Source organism: Notothenia rossii (assembly GCF_949606895.1).
Source record: "Notothenia rossii genome assembly, chromosome: 5".
In the NCBI taxonomy this organism is placed as follows: Eukaryota; Metazoa; Chordata; class Actinopteri; order Perciformes; family Nototheniidae; genus Notothenia; species Notothenia rossii.
Window position 1 is genome coordinate 76,612,248 of NC_136903.1, and position 17,433 is coordinate 76,629,680.

The following is a 17,433-nucleotide window of genomic DNA, read 5'->3' on the forward strand; positions in this document are numbered from 1 at the left end:
TGTGTTACATGCTGCAATGAAAACATCTCCCAATTTGGGATCGATAATATATCTTATCAACTAATGTGCCGGGAGAGAACAACAAAACATATGAGTGAATAATATCAAACCGATGAAGCACTGTATCTGACTGAAAATGCAACTCTGCTTGTACGATATTTGGTAATATGAAGATTGTTCTGGATATTATAATATAATACTTAACTTGATTGCTTGCTACCCAGCCTTTAGTTGATCTCTCACATTTCTTCAAATGTGGTCATGTGTCCAGGCAGCCATTCAAACCCAGCAAACATGGTTAAACCGGTTTAAACAGACATTAGAGAAAGTAGGTGTATTATTTTATTTGTTCCTTGTTGTACACATCAATGGTCTATGTCATGGTTCATGTGCTGTGAGTCTTAAACGTTTGGCATCAGCTTTTTAAAAAACTCAATTTAAATCAAAAAGTGTAAACTGTTCACCAAGCACATCACCTCATGTGCGTTAACTGTTAGCAAAAGGATTTGTGTCTCTTTCTTCTTTAAACCTTTAACATTGTCACCTTTAAAACAATTATTGCATTCATTTCATACCATCTATTTCATGATATACTATATTAATTCCAATTAATATAATATACAAATCCTGACCTTCATACTGTATCAAAACAAATGCACATGTATATCCATTCAATAAAGGTCTAAAAATATGTGTTATTCTATATTTCAATCAAAAGGTCCTATTACAATTTGTACAGCATTGTAGTGGTGGAAAAGGTTAATAATATTCAAGAGGAGCAACATTAACATAACAAAAAACAGGTAGAGGTAGAATTTACATACATGCATATAACAATGGCTTTATTCTCAGAGTCATAGCCTGTTTTGGGCCTGATTTGGGTTAACACTGCAGAGGTTGTAACTATCCACTGTTGACGGCTTTCCTTGGTCAGTGAAAAAAAACGTTTTTACAGAAGTTATTGATCATGTATGTTCTTCCTTGCTTCTCATTCCTGTTTTCCCTCCGCCTCTGCGAGTGGCCACCTCCAGGACGCATAAGAGGAGCTGCGGGGCCTCTCTCTGGGCAAAAGGTTTTGTGGACTTCCGTACAATAACGGTTTCAACTCATCGTTCCTCTTCCTCATCAGGTTAAGGGCAGGTGTCATCTGATCTGGGTCAAAGCACTGTCAAAGAAAAAAGGAGATTTAAGGCACCAAAAATACATTAAAATCACATCATTACAAGTTGTGTTTAGTTTAATATGCAAAGTAGCCATTACCTTATTAAATATGTTTGATTTAAAACATGAAACACAAATCTGATTATTGGATAAAGGGTCAATATTCATATTTATCACCTAAAGTTAGACATTTGTTTTTTATTTTAAATGTTTTTGTTCAGAGATATTATGTAAAATAATGGAAATCAGACATTATCTAATGCTGACTTTTGGTGAAAATGGGGAACATTCTATTTGCGCAAAAAGTTGGGTTATACTTACAACTCAATGTCTATTTTGGATGTTTACTTTTCACTAGATATACAATAGGCGACTGTGGCTGCAAGGAAGTGCAGTCGTCTTTCAATCAGGAGGTTGTGGGTTCGATCACAGGCCTCGCAGTCAACATGTTGATATATCCTTAGGCAAGATACTTAACCCCGAGTTGCTCTCGATGGCATGTGTGAATGTATTGTGTGAATGTTAGCTTACATGAGCAAATGGCACTGCTCTGTATGAATGGTGTGAATGATGACTTGTAGTAAAATGCTTTGAGTGGTCTTAAAGACTGGATAAAGCATTATATAAGTAGAGTCCATTTTCAATTTGACCAAAATAGCCCAAACTCTTAAAATTGACCATTGCATTAAAAATATATGTTTTTCTCCTGTATTGTCTTAGCTTAAAAAGAGTAACATCTCTGTAAGCTTTGAACGGGGCTGTTAATTTATTTTCGTGAGAAGTATCTCCTCCTCCATCACAACTTCTTCACAAGCACATAAAGAAAGAGATATAAAGAATCCACTTACACTGGCCATAAACCTTGGCACAGGGGCTCCTCTGTTTAGTGTTTTGTTTACACTCAGCTCCCTCATAGTCTGGGTCAGTTCTGACGCGGCGGCCTTTGATCCTTTCCTGATCTGTCCTGAAGGGCTCTGCTGGGGATGAGTCCTCTTCATGATGTCACTCAGGGATTTGTAGCTCTCAGACTGCGGCACCATTAGGATCAGAGGTTTCTGTGAGGAGAGAAATGCATCTTAGTTTTCCACAATTTTAACTCAAGTGCTTCGGTAGAAAAGGCCTGTTACTTACTCTAGAAGATGGTTTGCTCTCCATGGGTGAGCTAGTTTTATTTATGCTTCCCACTTCTCCCAATATGGCTTCCCTCCTTAAGGTCTCTCTTCTCTCCGAAAAGGGAAGGATGTTTATATGGTGTGTTGGTTGTGTTCCTTTATCATCAAGTCTTGTTCGTGTTCTGTCATCTAAATTGGTGCTCTTCTCCGCGGAGAGTTGTCGGGAAATAGCCTTATTTATTATGTGATCCACCCTGCAGGGAATAAAAACAATAACACAATAAATCAATCATTTTCTATGGAAATAATCAAGATTCCAGGAAACAGATTAGCATAAAACGTTATTAGAAGAAGACAAGAACAATACTCTTCATCAGTATTATTTAAAAAATGACTGTAAGAAGACATACTTTAAAGTTGGTAATTTATGTGGCACATTGTTTGTCACTGGAGAAGTGTTTCGATACACCCTGTCACATACAGAAAGAAAGCAATATATAAGTCATGCAAACAACCTGTAACACAAAATATTACACAACAATTCTGTGCTAGGGGAAATTAATTAGAGAATGAAAAGAAACAGAAAACATGTTTCAATTTTTCATCTGGGTGTCAGTTTTCAGTATCAAGTTACATTTTAATTAAAGATACCAACATTGTATTTGTTTAAATGACAATTGTAAAAGCATTCTGTATGATTGGTCCAAATACAACTTAGATTGAAGTCAAGATGATCCATGTACCTTTTGTTATCCACAAATTGGTTTCCATTGTAAGTAGGCCTAAAACTGTCCATAAAGAGTGTGTTTTTATCAAACAGCATTTGGCTCTGTATCTGCATTTCCTTGGGCATGATTTCCTCCTGCTGATCAAACAGGAATTTGCTCTGCACCTGCATTTCCTTGGCCATGATTTCATCGTGTTGATCAAGAGGACTGCACTTTGTAGTGTGTATAACCCCCATGGCTACCCAGTCAAGGAGGGAATCAGCAGGCGGGGATGGAGGATTGGTAATCTCAGGCTCATACAGGGGATGTCTTTGAAACCCGAGATCTGAGCGGTCTTTCAGATGATGAGTCACATCTACATGAGTCCCTGCCTCCCTCCATGTGTCGGGGACAGGGAGTGAAGCAGCAAAAAGGGTCCTGAACTCCCTGTCGAATGATTCTACCACTGGTCCGTTCAGAACGGTGATCAGCTGCCGGTGCAGGTGGGCGTCGGTCCATGTGAGGCTGCAGAGTGCAAAGATCAGTGTTTCCGATACATTTAAAGGAAAATGAAGGATGACAGTAAATATTAGGATCAAAACCATACATTCAATCAAGCTGTAAGCCAAGGATGTAACAATATAGTATGAAAATGTAAAGGAAAAGTTAATTAACAGTTAAAAAAAATGATGGGAATAAAGTACCCATCATTATAACCTTTTTTTTATTGAATATAGAAAGTAATGGGTCTATTGAAATTATGAACAATACAAAAATGGCATGAAGTTATTATCCACATGTCAATGATGATTTCTACAATGAGGAAAAAAATGGGAACTGAGGTAAATGAAACAACTGCTCACCTGTAGCTGCCATGAATCACTGTCTGTAAATCGAACAGAAGGAAATTGTCTTTCATTTCTCCGACCACCATTCTTCCTGTCCTCGAACAAAAGGTTTTCCCACCAAGAACACGCACCTGCATGTTCTGCCAAACCACAAACCAGAGTTGAAATTTGAGATAGAAGGAAACTAAAAGGTGTTGTTTATCTTTGATACAATGAGATGAAGCGGCATAATATCTTACACAGGGTTTATAGTAAACAAGAGTATCCATGCAAGGGGCCCTGTGAGGCTCTATAGACATAGCAGTGCTTTGAGCCAAAAGCTAACGTCAGGGTGTAAACATGCTTACAATCACACGGCTGATGATTAGCAGAAACAGGTTTACCATGTTCACCATCTTAGTTTAGCATGTTAGCATGCACAAATGTGCAAGTTAGTAACAGAAACAAAGTAAAGATGAAGAGATGTGATTGTATTTAGTTTTTCACTTTTTTGCGTCATTAACCAAAGTATTTGGCCTGAGGGCATCAGATGAAAGTTAAGGGATCACCAACCTGACTAAATTCATTCTGAGGGGTTGTAATGTCTTCACCAAATGTAATGGCAACCAATACAATAGTCAATGCATTTATCTAAAAATCACAAATGTCAACCTCATGGTGAGCAAGAGTCATTTTAGGGATGGAGAACTAATCGGTTCATTCATCAATTTCATAAACTGCTATCATGAAATGGATGTATATCTTGTAGTAGGGTATTCAACATTAGGCACAGCATTTCACCACCTCAAGAGAAACAGTCAACTGTGAATGCTGTGCAACCAGTTTAACTAATGCCAAGAGTACGTTTCACATTCCTAAGATTATTCAACAGGAATGTAAGAGTAAAAGGATACCACTACACAAAATGCAGTGTATCAATTCATAACAACGCTTTAGGATGTAACCTTAAGATGTAACCCAGTGGCCCTTTTGACTGGCGGTGCTTGGGTTGATTTATTGTCATGTAAAACATACCCAATCAAATGGCTGCTAGGTGTGTGCTAATTTGCAGGAGGTGACTCACCGGATGCCTGAGCCTGTTGAGCGTGAAGTTCTCTTGAATGGACCTGTGGTTCAGGATGATGTACACACGGACACCCCGGGAAGCAGCTTTGTGTAAATCTCCAATAATTGCACCATCTGTCAACCTATCCGTCACAATGGCAATTACCTGTGTATTATAAAAATATGTCCCTTAGTCTGTACTTGATCGGATTGTCCAGAAAGTGGTATGCGCAAAATTGAACCCTTTATTTCTTCTTTATTTTTCTAAAAGATTAAAGATATCATATTGATGCAGAAAAGGAAGATGTGATGCTACTTCACAGAAGTAAAACTGAGCTAATATTAACCACAAAAGCAGTAAAAGTAGTTTGGGTTGATGCATTAACCCTTAGGCAGCATTTGTGTAGTGGAGCTGGTAAAGGTTGCTTCATGTTTCTATATTTTATTTATTGTTGAAAATTTAAATTGAAAAAGTTATTTATATTTTATTCTATTCTTTTAGTACGATCTTTAACTTAAGTCTCCAGATTAACATAGCAAAAAAGAAGATGTATCTCTGAAATATAGTGGTGTTAAAGTATTAATTCTCAATAAATTACATTATCATAAAAACAGTTCTTAAATCAGAGCGTTCCAGCTCTACCATATGAAAATAAACGTGTTTATCCATAACATGATATATTTGCATACTTCGCCAGCATTTTGCAAGTGCCATCTGATGATCTGCCTGACAGAAGGGTCCCCCTCTGCAGGAGGGCTGGTGTGGACTCTAACGCTGTCTTTGGCTCCCCAGGGGCTACTCTCAGGCCAGCCCAGCTCCAGGCCCGGTGGTGGTGTGTCTGTGAAGGAGGGGAAGTATGTGGAACAGAAGTCCTCCATCTCTGAGCTGCCGTCCTCTCCATTCCCCTGTCTTTGCACCTGTAGTGGCTGAAGGCGATAGTCCTGAGCCCAGCTGCTTATCTGGCTGACCTCTTCAGAAGACAGGAAGCAGCCGGAGCGCTCTGTGCCGATGGAGCTGTAAAAGGCCTCTGGTCCTGCATTGAGGAGTCTCTCCACTGCCTGACGCTCCTTCTCACAATGGAGGAACTCTGGGGAGGACTCATTCACCGGTAGAAAAACTACATTCTCATCAAGGCTCTGCTCGTGTGAGTTGGACATGACGGCAGCCTGATGTCTCTGTGTAAAACTGCTAACAAAGTTTACACTACTGACTTCTGTAGTGTGATATCAAATCCAACCCAGACCAGCTCATGTCACGCTTGGATCTAGTAATTCCATTCATTCTTCTGGCAAAAAGTCACAATATCTCCATGTTGGCAAGACCAGCCCCGAAAACATATGATATCTTGAAGGTTCAGAAAATGCTCTGTGAGAAAAAGTCCTGGACACATTTTCAATACATCTATGAGTAAATCATATATATAAAAAAATCATTATGAACACACAAAACACAATGTGAAACTCACCTCCTGGAAACATGTCTCATCTCTCAGGCTCGAGTATCACTAAAAAGCTTTTAAGAGCTATACCTCTTCATGTGTTCCTTCCCATGCCGATCGTCTCACCTCTCCAAACACTTCCACTCCTTCCAACCGACGTTGTTCTCAGATTACAGACATTCTACAAAGCTGACAGATCCGTTCGCTGCTCAGACACACAGTCTCAATCCGAATGTGTCTCTCTATGGTCTTCACAGCTGCAGTATTTGACTTAAATCAGAGTCTTTGGTATTCTGGCTCTAGGTCATACACTAAACGCGTTTGACGTGTGTGGCAACAAATAGTGCCGTGTCAACTTTGTCTTAGAGACTGCTTCTTACCTCACAACTTACTTTTTGAACTGGTCCAGCCTGACAGGTAGGTTTGGAGGCAACAGTTTCACACAACACCTAACTTTCCATCTAAAAAGGTGTAATTACAGTAGTTTCCTTTTTATTACCTCTGGGAAAAATGTGTTGGTGAATGTGATACTGCTGAAGTGTAACTGGCCAATTTCTTATTAGTTCATTATAAACTTCCTCTGAAATGATGTGGAAAATGCAAGCATACCACAGCAAAGTAAACATTGAATGCCACAACATGTTGACTGATGCTTTAACAATGATTGGCACACCCTTTAGCAACCACAGTATAATGCCAGAGGATTGCACCGGCTATTTACTTTAATAAGTAAACAGATATATACAAAATATATCAAACATAATCACAATCATACATTAAGTACAAGGTATACATTGATTAGCAAATACTTCCGTTACAGAATTCTTCATGATTAATATGTTAAGCTTAACCGAGTTTTCTTGATTTGGTCTTGAGTTACAATAACAATGTGTCTCCTAGAGAGTCACCATCATGACATAACGTCCTGCATACCATGTAGCATGGTAGGGTGGATTTTGGGTCTGAAAGTATTACATAATTTAAAGAAGTATTTTCTTCTTAATCTCTTATCTCTTCATGTGCACTATCTTTACTCTGGAATGTGAGTGAAGAGCTCTTTTTTTAATTTTGCATATTTTCTGTTTGTGGCTCACTGCTTCTTGCGCAGGTGGGCGTATAGCACTCCACTGACCAGGAGGAGAGGGACACACAGCCAGGCCAGGATGAAGCAGTAGCCAAAGCGTCCTTTGCTAAGATCTCTGGAATCACTTAAGATCTCCTTTCTGTGGAAGGTGAAGATGAGGCAAGCAGCAAAGACTGTGAAGCCTGCAGGAGCAAGACATTAAAAGGTTTTAGTTCAAAATGTCTCACCACAGCTGTTCATTTCATGGTATGCATGTGTGACTACCTGATAGGGATTAATTAGGATTCCTTTGTAAACATAAATAAAACACTTTGAAATAGAATTCTCGAAAACAGATGGGCATGAATGTTTTTACAGGATTAACTAGTGCATTTATAGTGGACTATAATTAACTAATATTTTCCGTTGTAAATTATTACAGTCTTGTTTATTATTAATAGCAGCAAGACTGTGAATGTGGGATAGACTGATATTCAAATTGATACAACTATATATTCATCTAAATTAATATAAAGGCACGATTCCAAAAAAACACAAAATAATTAGAGAGAGAAAAACCAAGCTGATTTCACTCATCAAGTTATACTTTGACAGAGGTCTACTCTCGTAACAACTGTAGAAACAAAAGCTACATTTGCAAAGAAAATATAAGTGCAGTCAAGTTTTCACAAAAGATTCAAAGCTTTAATGGCCCTTAAAAGTAAAAAAATAAAAACCTTACTGTTTTTTTTCATTGGCAACATTTGATATGGCTTATGTAATAACGTAAGACTTCACCTGCAAATGCCTGACAGAGGCCTGTGAAGTAGAAGAGTCCTCCTCTGGACATGGTGACCAGCTGACCGAGAAAAACCAGGAAGGAGATGGAGGAGAAGACCACAGAGAGGACCATGAGGGCCTGGACCGACTGCAGCCAGTCTGGGAGTGGGTCAGAGAATGAGTGTAAGACACTCACTCACAAGCAAAACAAAATGCAAAACTTGACCAGTAAATAATGCAGACTAGCATGCAAACAAATAATTTAAAATGTACCGCTCTCATTTGTAGCAGCACACATCCAGGTCTTTGTGGCATTATCATGGAAGCAGTTATACCAGAGGTCTGTGATTTCTAAATCATCCCATATCCACCAGGACTGCAGAAAGAATAAAAGAAAGCAAAAAGAAAGATTGGTTCAGTTTTCAAAGACAGGTTCTCAGAATAGCACAAAACCACAGCTGGCAGTAGTTGATGTGCAGCATTTGTGTGAGAGCCTTTATTCACATCATACAGGTATCAATAGTGACATCTACTGTAGGAAGAGATAAATTATGCATCTCACCTTCTCCAGGGTGGCGATGAGGAGCATGGCCAAGGTCACCAAATGCAGCACGGTCATGAATATGAGCAGGAAAACCATGGCTGCTTGGAGATGAGGGAAGAGTGTGGTATTCTGTGTACAAACAAACCTGTAATGTAATTATAATTATAGAATTGCATCTGTAAAATCTGTTTGGGCTACAGGAGTGATGTAATGCTCATCAGCAGGTTTCCTCTTGTATTGTATTTGTTCAAAATACCTTTTTTTCGAATAGTGGCCATCTGACTATACCTGTATTAACCATTTGTTTGATACTTGTTTAGCAGCTGCGTGTTTGTTCTGCCATTGAAGCCAAGGAATGAACAACAATGTGACGGCACTTTCTGCCTATATATGTAAAGTATCAGTGTGACATCACAACTGAAGGAAAGTGAAGTTGGCTTGTTAAAAGGCACATTTTGAAAAAATTGTAATTCTCCGTTTTTATGATATAGGAACTTTGATATTTGTGAATCAACAGCTTTATGGTCCATTTCCAAAGTGCTCATCAGATTTCTAAAGGAAGTGGCCTGAAACAGTGGACCCTGTGTCTGCCTCTCGGGGAAACTCTGAGCACTTTCATCACGCATCTCAACATCTGCACTGACAATCTCTGACCATTTATCAGCTACAAGCATGCAAGACAAGGAGAGTTTGTCTTCGTCTCCAGAGCAGCTCCGGTCTCTGAGGAATCAGAACATCAACTCCCTGGAACAATTTTAAACAAGCTTTATCCTGAAACTTTACCTAACAAGGGTCTGACATATCCAAATGTAAAGATCCTTGCAGTATAAAGGATGATTATCCATCATTGGATTCAATTTGAGAAAAAAACATTTAAATTCTCTTATGATACAATGTCATATTGTGTTAAGATTGATAACAATCTAGCGCCTCTTGAATAACTTCCGTTTCTTTGTTTTTGTACGCTTTTGTACAATTATGGTTAAAGATTTTTCTTAGACCGTATATTGAGCAAGGTTGAATTGGCAAGAGGATAATAATGAATCAGACTGATAGCACTATTTTTCTTTCAAATATTTTATAGATATTGTGATAATATTATCACTGGTGCATTGCTTTTGCCATGATAATTGTTTAGTGAAAGTCTGAAATCTTTACAGCCCTCAGCCAAAAAAGCATTTAAATAGGAACAACTCTAAAAAGGAGAAATTAATGACTCAATGGTATGATTCACTTTTTTCTATCCAACATTTTTGAGGACACTTGCAAAAACAGGCAATAACATCATTAAGCAAGACTTTTTGGTTTCATTTCCCATAGATACAGGTATAAATAACCAAAGGCAAAAAAACAAAAACATAACGGACATCATGTCAAACGTAAATACAGTAATAACTAAAAAACGAATAATTCTAAAACAGAAACAAGTGTTATGTGCACTTATGGGACCTTAACTGTGCAAATTGTTGCTAGCCAATTTCATAAATCATTAAATAACATTTGAAATACAAATAGTGGGGTAGACCTTTCCTTTTCATAATTGGTCCTCTCTTAACTACACAGCTTACTTTAAGGAATGAGTATCCTACGCCTTGCTCATGTTTGTCTTTCCCACCCAGCTCTGTCCAGAGGGGGAAACCACTGTTGCTGTTCCGTTGTGGACAATTCAGAGAGGCATGTGTTTGATTAGATAGTGCTACATCTGGTTTACATAATGTTGAGGTAACTAGCACAGGCAGTAAGGAAGGTGATGATTACAGAAAATGCACTGTTGATCAACAGAAACGCAGCCTTATGAAGGTTAGATATCATAATGAAACCATATTTTAGCATTTGATCACATTAGGGAGTGACCTGCATTTTATTGGGCAATAGATTCATCATACTAAGCTGTCCGTGAAAGTCCAGGAATAATGTCTGTTTAAGCTCACATAACAAAGATGAAGTTCTTACCCTTCAGCTACAGAGCTTTTGAGTCTGTAATGTTCAGTGGTTGTTGACAACTGCTTTCTAGTTGCAGTTATCCTTCCTCTGCCCTTTTCTGGTCTCACAGTCTTAGCTCCGAAACTTTGAAAAGGGTACAGAAAAGGAATGTGGAGTTAGATATAGGAGGAGTCCTCAACACCCATTTCCTCTAGAGTTACTCTGCCCTCCCCCTCAAATGTGTGGTCTGGACCAATTTAATATCAACAATAGCATTCCTCTAGAACTGAATAAAAACTGAATATTTCCTCAAAAGCTGCACATATTCAATCTGTATTGCATTTTAGAACTAAATAAGATAAGGTAATGTGCTTACGTTTTTTCAGACTTCACACAGTTGAAACACATTTGTCGTAATTTCAACTGTGCTGGATGTGTGGGCTCGCAATGGTTACATTTTATATTATTAAAGCCTCACCTGTGCAAAAGCTGATCTCATGCTGTGCAGCTGGCATGAGGACCACCACAGTATTTCCAGAGTGAGGTGATTGAAAGGCAGGAAGTAGGGCTGAATACTGCCCAATCTTTACTGTAGTGCAGGAAATCTCAGACCTCCCAGGACACAACATAGCGTTTAATAAATGTAATCACTAGGAAACATATACATTTGCATAAGTATTCATTTTTGATAAATGACCAAAAACAATGGCGGAAAAATATTATTTGTCCACCAAGGGTGAAAATGTATCATTTAATGTCACTAAGAAGACCATAAAAAAGTAAAAGCAAAGTAATACACAACATAAATTGCAAATAATTAACATGCCACAATTTTGCATGACCTCCTCCCCCTTAAAGCACAAAAGTACTCAATACAGGAATATTGTCACTATATGATAATGTTCTTACACATACATGTTCATCAGCACTTTACTGTTATAGCCAATCAATCTAAAAACAACCAGAGGTGGGAAGTAACTAAGTACATTTACTGTCCCGGGTATTTCCATGTTATGTTATGTTACTTTGAACTTCTCCACTACAATTCAGAGCTAAATGGTGTACTTTTACTCCACTGCATTTATTTAATATCTTTACAAGTTACTTTACAGATTTGGATTAATGAGGTGATATATAAACACTTAAATAAGGCTTTAGTTACACCTGGAGTAAATTCACAATATACCCTACAGTATACAAAGTCATTAGAACTAGCTGCACTTTTAACAGCTTTTAAAAACACTTTTATACATCAATAAATATAATGAAAACATATAAATACATATTATTCTAAAATGGACCAATCTGCATAATGAGTACTTTTACTTTTGGTACTTTAAGTATATTTTTCATCTTAATACTTTGGAAATGTTGCTTTAGTAACATTTTGAATGCAGAACTTTTACTTGTAAATAGTACTGCTACACTCTGGTACTTCTACTTTCACTCAAGATCTGACTTCTCCCACCTCTGAAAACAACACAATGCATAACTCAAACATTTAGCATAGCCTACACTACACGTTTCTTACATTTTTTTTAAGTAGCTTTAACTGTCACACTAGACCAGTGGTTCTCAACAATGCTGGCGCACTGGTGGTACGCCAGCTCCCACTTGTGGTACGCGGAGGAATCTGACATATAACACTTTTTATTTTTTATTATTGTATTTAACCTTTATTTAACCAGATGAAAACATTGAGACAAAATCTCATTTACAATGCTGACCTGGCCAAGAAGGCCGTAATGTTACACGTTCTTACACATAACACGGACATGTGTGTATTTGTGCTGCTGTTAGTAACTGTCCCAGAATCTCATCTGGTAAAAACCATCACTTCCTCTGAGTAAAATGTATGTTGTGTGTAACTGAAGTAAGACCAATCTTGATCAGTATCAGATGCTGCCCTTTCCTTGAAAAGAGGAAATCAAGAACAAATTCTGAAACTGAGACAACAGCTGACATATGGGGACATCAGAGCCGGCCCGACCCATTAAGCGACATAAGCGGCCGCTTAGGGCCCCACAGCCACTAAGGGGCCCCCTAGCAAAAAATAAATAAATGAAAATGCCATCGCCGTGATAAGTATGTTTAATTAATTGTGTTAATATGCCTAGATTGCCTACTCTCAAAGTCATGTATTATATTATTGAGTCAATAATATAATACATCCGTGCTTTACCTGAACCTCATCATGACACTGGAGAGGACGGCAGGATTGTAATTTCCCATGTTCAGTCAATGCAACAGAGGCAAGACACCAGACCAACCAGAGAGTTGAATGGAAATAAACATCCGTGTTATTGGCTGACAGGTACCTATCCTGTGAGCTGTGACAATGTTTAAAAATAAACTGTCAGTCGGACTCAGAATTTTTGAAGATGGACATAAGAACATTTTTTCTTAAAAAATACGACAATTCTCAAGTGGTGGCTCACACAACAACCCCAGAGCCCCCACTTGAGCCAGGTAAACAAGGTATGTAAAAGCCAAAGCTCGCTTAGGCCCCCCATAAGTCTAGGGCCGGCCCTTGGGGACATGATCTCCACTAAGTAAGTAATGCAAAGTATTTATCCGTATATATATATATATATATTATTTGTTTTAACACAAAGGCTTTCAAAAGTTTTTACATTAACCTAGAATAAAAAAAAGCAATAAAGTAAAATATTGTAACATAAAAATAGACAAAAAGTAGAAATATATGGTGCTCTCAGTAGTACAGTGTATGTTCTTTTCTATTATTCAACTGATTATTAATAAAGTATTCATTATACAATTTTTTCAACAACTTTATGTTAGCTTAAATAGCTTATAATATTATAGTGTAACAGTCCTCAATTATATGATCTGGCTATAAAAAGAACAATTAGCAATAAATGTAGCACAACCCCACGTACTACTATAACAAATTATAAATCATACTTAAAGTAGAATAATAATTTTAAAAAAAGGTTCCTTCTTCTTATCACATCATGAGTTCATCTATTTCCTCTAACTTCATATTTGTTCATTCCTCTATTGTTTAGTCTCAACGTTGCCCTTTATTTGTGTAATTGTGTATTTTCTTAAGGCAGATTCTAACCCATTTGACCTTTTTTTATCTGCTACTAGACAACAACAAATTCCTCTACATGCAGTGGTGTAACGTTTGAGCTATAATAGTATGATGTTGAAATACTCAGAAGCAAAGTAAGTAAGCTACCTCAAGTTTAGAAAACGGAAAAAGGAGAGCATTAAATAGGACATGGGTGCTTAAAAATGCATCGTTTTTACTTACGTAGATGTGGGCCTACCTACTGGTGATTTAAAACTATTTACACTGGTTCCTACAAGACTCCTTCCAGGACCATCGGACAGCCCCGGGACAGCCCACAATCACAGCTGGGAGTTCTTACCAGTAGTAACAGAACCTCGCTATAACACCACTTACTGCAACCACAGACAAAGATAATTTATACTGTTTATACTCCCTCAGCCTAAACCCACATTAGCCTTCCTCTCTTTGTCGCTGGTTTTGAGTAGAATGATCTGTTAATGACACCCCAACGTATGTGGGCAGTTTATTGGGTGCGATCCTGTTTGCTACGTAGCCTACCGTTGATATTATGTGTTTGGTGTCGAGGTCGGATTTTTCCGGAAAACGAAAAACATTTAAGGCTGAAATGTGACTGTAAACTACGACCGATAGTTGTTTTTCATCGCAGGACAAATGGATCAACCACAGGTACCAAATACATTTGACATTTGCTTCGTGTAGTTTACCCGACCGCTACACTTCATCTAAAACGTCAGACCGTTAACAAAAATGTTGATTATATTTTTCGCTACAAAGCTGGTGATGGAATTAAGTGAGCCCATTTACAGTTTCTTCCTTTATCCCAACTTAAGTTAAACTTCAAAGTTGATTATAGACATATCTCCAGCTTGTTCCAGCTCTACAAGCTATATGTTTACACGGAATATTTTCGTGTTCGTTGTTTATTTTGCTTTTGAATCCCTGAACCATTAAATCAGTTGTAATGTTGTAGATCTCTTGTGCGTCGTGCAATACATGTTTATCCTCATCCTGATACAGTTTGAATCGTTGCAAACGTTAGGATGTTAATTAAACAAAAATATTTATATTGTGAGTTTTCATTTCAGAGACCAGTGATTCTCAACTGGTGGGACGCGGACCCGTTTCGAGTGGGTCGCAGATGTGTGAGTGAAGGAAAAAAAAAACATCTTCCCAATAAAACATCTTTGCTGAGGTTTTTTCGAGTCTTCTGGTCAATCAGAATCAAGATTGTTGCCGGAAGAATAACTACGGCAGAACTATTCTTTATACATCCATGAGTACAACTTCAGATACAAATGAACACAATGAAATATGACCCACGGTTTGATGATTGAAAGGTCATAGAACAATGGGGGCTATCTACCCTACCCACAATTTAAAGGAGACCTATCATGCTATATTTGAATAATATATTGTAGGGCCATACCTATACTAGTGTACGACGCTGAAGTTGGCTTCCGATTCAGAGCATCCGATTTGGCATTTAAGGGGAAAGTTAAGGGACATTTAATTTACAGCGCTGAGCGAACAATCCTCCGTGTTTGAACCTCTTAAATCGCTGCATAGCCGATTTATTTGGACTGGATTATCCCAGAGAGTCTAAAGATGATTTATAACCCAGTTTGAGATTTGTGAAACCTTTATTCTATTTGTGAAAATACAAAAAAGGGAGATTTCAGTGCTTTTTTCACATGTAGACCACATTAGACCAGGGGCCGTATTCACAAAGGATCTTAGGGCTAAAAGTAGGTCGTAACCGGCGAATTTAGGAGAAACTCCTAAACATAATGGGCGTGTCAGTATTACATTTAGGACTCCTAATTTTATTCACTAAGAGCAATTCACAAAGTATTTTAGGCCTAAAAGTAGCACCTAAGTTTAGGAGAGCTTAAAAGTCCTCGTGAGGACTCCTAACTCAGTAAGACCTATTCACAAAGAATCTGAAAATGGCTGCGAGACGAAATGTTTTGGAGACAATGGAAGACTGTTAATTGATCAAGAGATATAGGCTAAATCGTGAGGGTATCAAACTTGTTGTGGAATTAGTGCGGGATGCAATAACATCCCCGACTAACAGGAATAACCCGATTAGTCCGGAAATAAAATGTTTGGCAACACTACGATATTTAGCAACAGGGAAAATGCAACTTTGCAATGCCGACGATTTAGGAATATCGCAACCATCAGTCAGCCGTGCCATAAACCAAACCATCAACGTGCTCTCTAGACCACATATCATCCAACAGTTTATCCGGTTTCCTTTGGACAATCAACAACTTCATGGCAATTGCAGGTATGCCCGGTGTGGTCGGTGCTATTGACGGGACGCACATAAAAATAATTGCGCCATCAAAAGATGAGGACGTGTTCGTCAATAGAAAGAAAGTACATTCCATCAACACGCAGATTGTTTTCATTCATCATGATAGGGGGACTTGAACGGGGGTATGGGCTGTTATTGAAAGAGTTTAAGTGCTGGAAATATGCTCATTGGATAATAGTTTGCAGGGTGCTTTTAATTGCCTCCTTGATTTAATGCAATTTACGTATTTTTATTGTTTGCTCTCTCTCTTTAACGTGCATATACAACGTCATTATCGTGGTCTGCACACACTTGTCATCATGCGTGTATTCTGCTAACTGCACTGTCCATAACTATTTGATAGGAATACATTTCTAGCCTAGGCTATTTCCTTGTTTTTCTGTGATTTAGTGGGCTCGTTTGTGGGATTTTGCCGATGAGTTTCACCGAGACCGCCTGCTCTGAACAACCAATCACCGTACTGACCGCTTCTAAACTCATGCACGAGAATCGACGTAATCCATAGCAACGGCGCGTCACTCTTAGTTCACTCTTAGTGATTTATCCTTAGTATGAGTAGGTCTCAGTGGCTTTGTGAATAACTTTTAAGAAAAAACTCCTACGTAAAATGTTTTAGCGCGAGTTAGGAGCACTCCAAGCGGTAAGATAAAATGCTTTGTGAATACGGCCCCAGGTCCTGATCTAAAACCACTATACCTAGACTCATCAAATCTGGACTGGATTATCCCAGAGAGGCTAAAGACAATAAGACGTATGATTTATGATAGATTTGAGTGGTTCAAAATTCGGGTCGCGATTTATTGTCAAAGGGTAAAGTGGGTACAGAGGCGGGGCCTGACCAGTTGAGAACCAATGCCATAGACTGTATAACATAGGTTCAAAGTGTGGCTGCAAAGCGTTGCACTAAAATAATGATTGTGCTTTAAAGGGGTACACGTTAACACACACGGGTGGTTAACCGTGACTTTGTTTTGTTATTTAGTTTTTCCCAGTTTCACACACAAGGTTGTAAATAACCAACATATTATTGCCCTTTATATATTAAGATATTAAAGATTAAATAAAAACAACATATTTTGTTATTGATCCTATACACACAGTTAAATGACATAATGTTCATTACAAGTAGTTAGCCTTTTTCTTAGTGTGACACAAGGTGGTTTGTCTGTAACCATATTTACATGTCAACCATCTATAGGAGGAAATGGAGCAGATCGCCACATGGTTACAGGAGGAGGGACTCGCTCCTGTCTCCTCAAAGGAGGCTCAGCTGTGTTTGCTGTGGAGTGCCCTCCAGCGCACCAGAAGCCATCTGAACAGTGTGACATGGGACCTGGACACGCAGCGCTCACAGCACTTAGCAGAGATGGCAGAGGTATGTAATCACTGCTGCTTTCCTAGTGACATCAGAAACTGCCAATAAGAGCA

General features: G+C 38.3%; 3 protein-coding genes across 8 annotated transcripts in view; 1 reads left to right on the forward strand and 2 right to left on the reverse strand.

Moving 5' to 3' along the window:
- Positions 1-329: 329 nt before the first annotated feature.
- fam83e (family with sequence similarity 83 member E) lies at positions 330-6,863 on the reverse strand. Of its 5 annotated transcripts, none has more exons than XM_079682566.1 (9): positions 6,704-6,863; positions 5,563-6,217; positions 4,892-5,038; positions 3,844-3,968; positions 3,017-3,505; positions 2,684-2,743; positions 2,293-2,527; positions 2,010-2,216; positions 330-1,165 (listed from the first exon to the last, which is right to left on the reverse strand). In XM_079682566.1, exons 2-9 carry the CDS (start codon positions 6,028-6,030, stop codon positions 989-991), a joined length of 1,908 nt encoding a protein of 635 aa, XP_079538692.1. In that variant the 5' UTR covers positions 6,031-6,217; positions 6,704-6,863; the 3' UTR covers positions 330-988. The 5 variants fall into 5 exon arrangements, with proteins under 5 accessions (XP_079538692.1, XP_079538691.1, XP_079538689.1 ...); XM_079682565.1 differs by having other exon boundaries at positions 6,339-6,863; XM_079682563.1 differs by having other exon boundaries at positions 5,563-6,253; positions 6,339-6,863.
- A 132-nt stretch (positions 6,864-6,995) lies between these two features.
- On the reverse strand, positions 6,996-14,029 carry emp3a (epithelial membrane protein 3a (MAM blood group)). Of its 2 annotated transcripts, XM_079682570.1 has the most exons (6): positions 13,902-14,029; positions 10,652-10,765; positions 8,717-8,827; positions 8,428-8,530; positions 8,173-8,313; positions 6,996-7,577 (listed from the first exon to the last, which is right to left on the reverse strand). In XM_079682570.1, the coding sequence occupies exons 3-6, from the start codon at positions 8,792-8,794 to the stop codon at positions 7,402-7,404; spliced, it is 498 nt and encodes a 165-aa protein (XP_079538696.1). In that variant the 5' UTR covers positions 8,795-8,827; positions 10,652-10,765; positions 13,902-14,029; the 3' UTR covers positions 6,996-7,401. The 2 variants fall into 2 exon arrangements, with proteins under 2 accessions (XP_079538696.1, XP_079538697.1); XM_079682571.1 differs by lacking the exon at positions 13,902-14,029 and having other exon boundaries at positions 8,717-8,843; positions 10,652-10,763.
- Positions 14,030-14,159: 130 nt separating this feature from the next.
- LOC307038894 (uncharacterized protein) overlaps positions 14,160-17,433 on the forward strand; it is a 28,525-nt gene continuing 25,251 nt past the window's right edge. The window contains exons 1-3 of the mRNA XM_079680568.1: positions 14,160-14,348; positions 14,768-14,824; positions 17,204-17,380. Of these exons, the coding sequence (XP_079536694.1) occupies positions 14,334-14,348; positions 14,768-14,824; positions 17,204-17,380 (249 nt within the window). The 5' untranslated portion in view covers positions 14,160-14,333. The remainder of the gene's footprint in view (positions 14,349-14,767; positions 14,825-17,203; positions 17,381-17,433) is intronic.

Coding starts and splice junctions, on each gene's coding strand:
- emp3a (XM_079682570.1), bottom strand. CDS start 8,794: ATGGTTTTCCTGCTCATATTCATGACCGTGCTGCATTTGGTGACCTTG. Junction 8,531..8,716: donor TCATCGCCACCCTGGAGAAG/GTGAGATGCATA, acceptor TTCTTTCTGCAG/TCCTGGTGGATATGGGATGA. Junction 8,314..8,427: donor TGCTGCTACAAATGAGAGCG/GTACATTTTAAA, acceptor ACCCACTCCCAG/ACTGGCTGCAGTCGGTCCAG.
- fam83e (XM_079682566.1), bottom strand. CDS start 6,030: ATGTCCAACTCACACGAGCAGAGCCTTGATGAGAATGTAGTTTTTCTA. Junction 5,039..5,562: donor ACTTGCAAAATGCTGGCGAA/GTATGCAAATAT, acceptor TATAATACACAG/GTAATTGCCATTGTGACGGA. Junction 3,969..4,891: donor TCAACAGGCTCAGGCATCCG/GTGAGTCACCTC, acceptor GTGGTTTGGCAG/AACATGCAGGTGCGTGTTCT.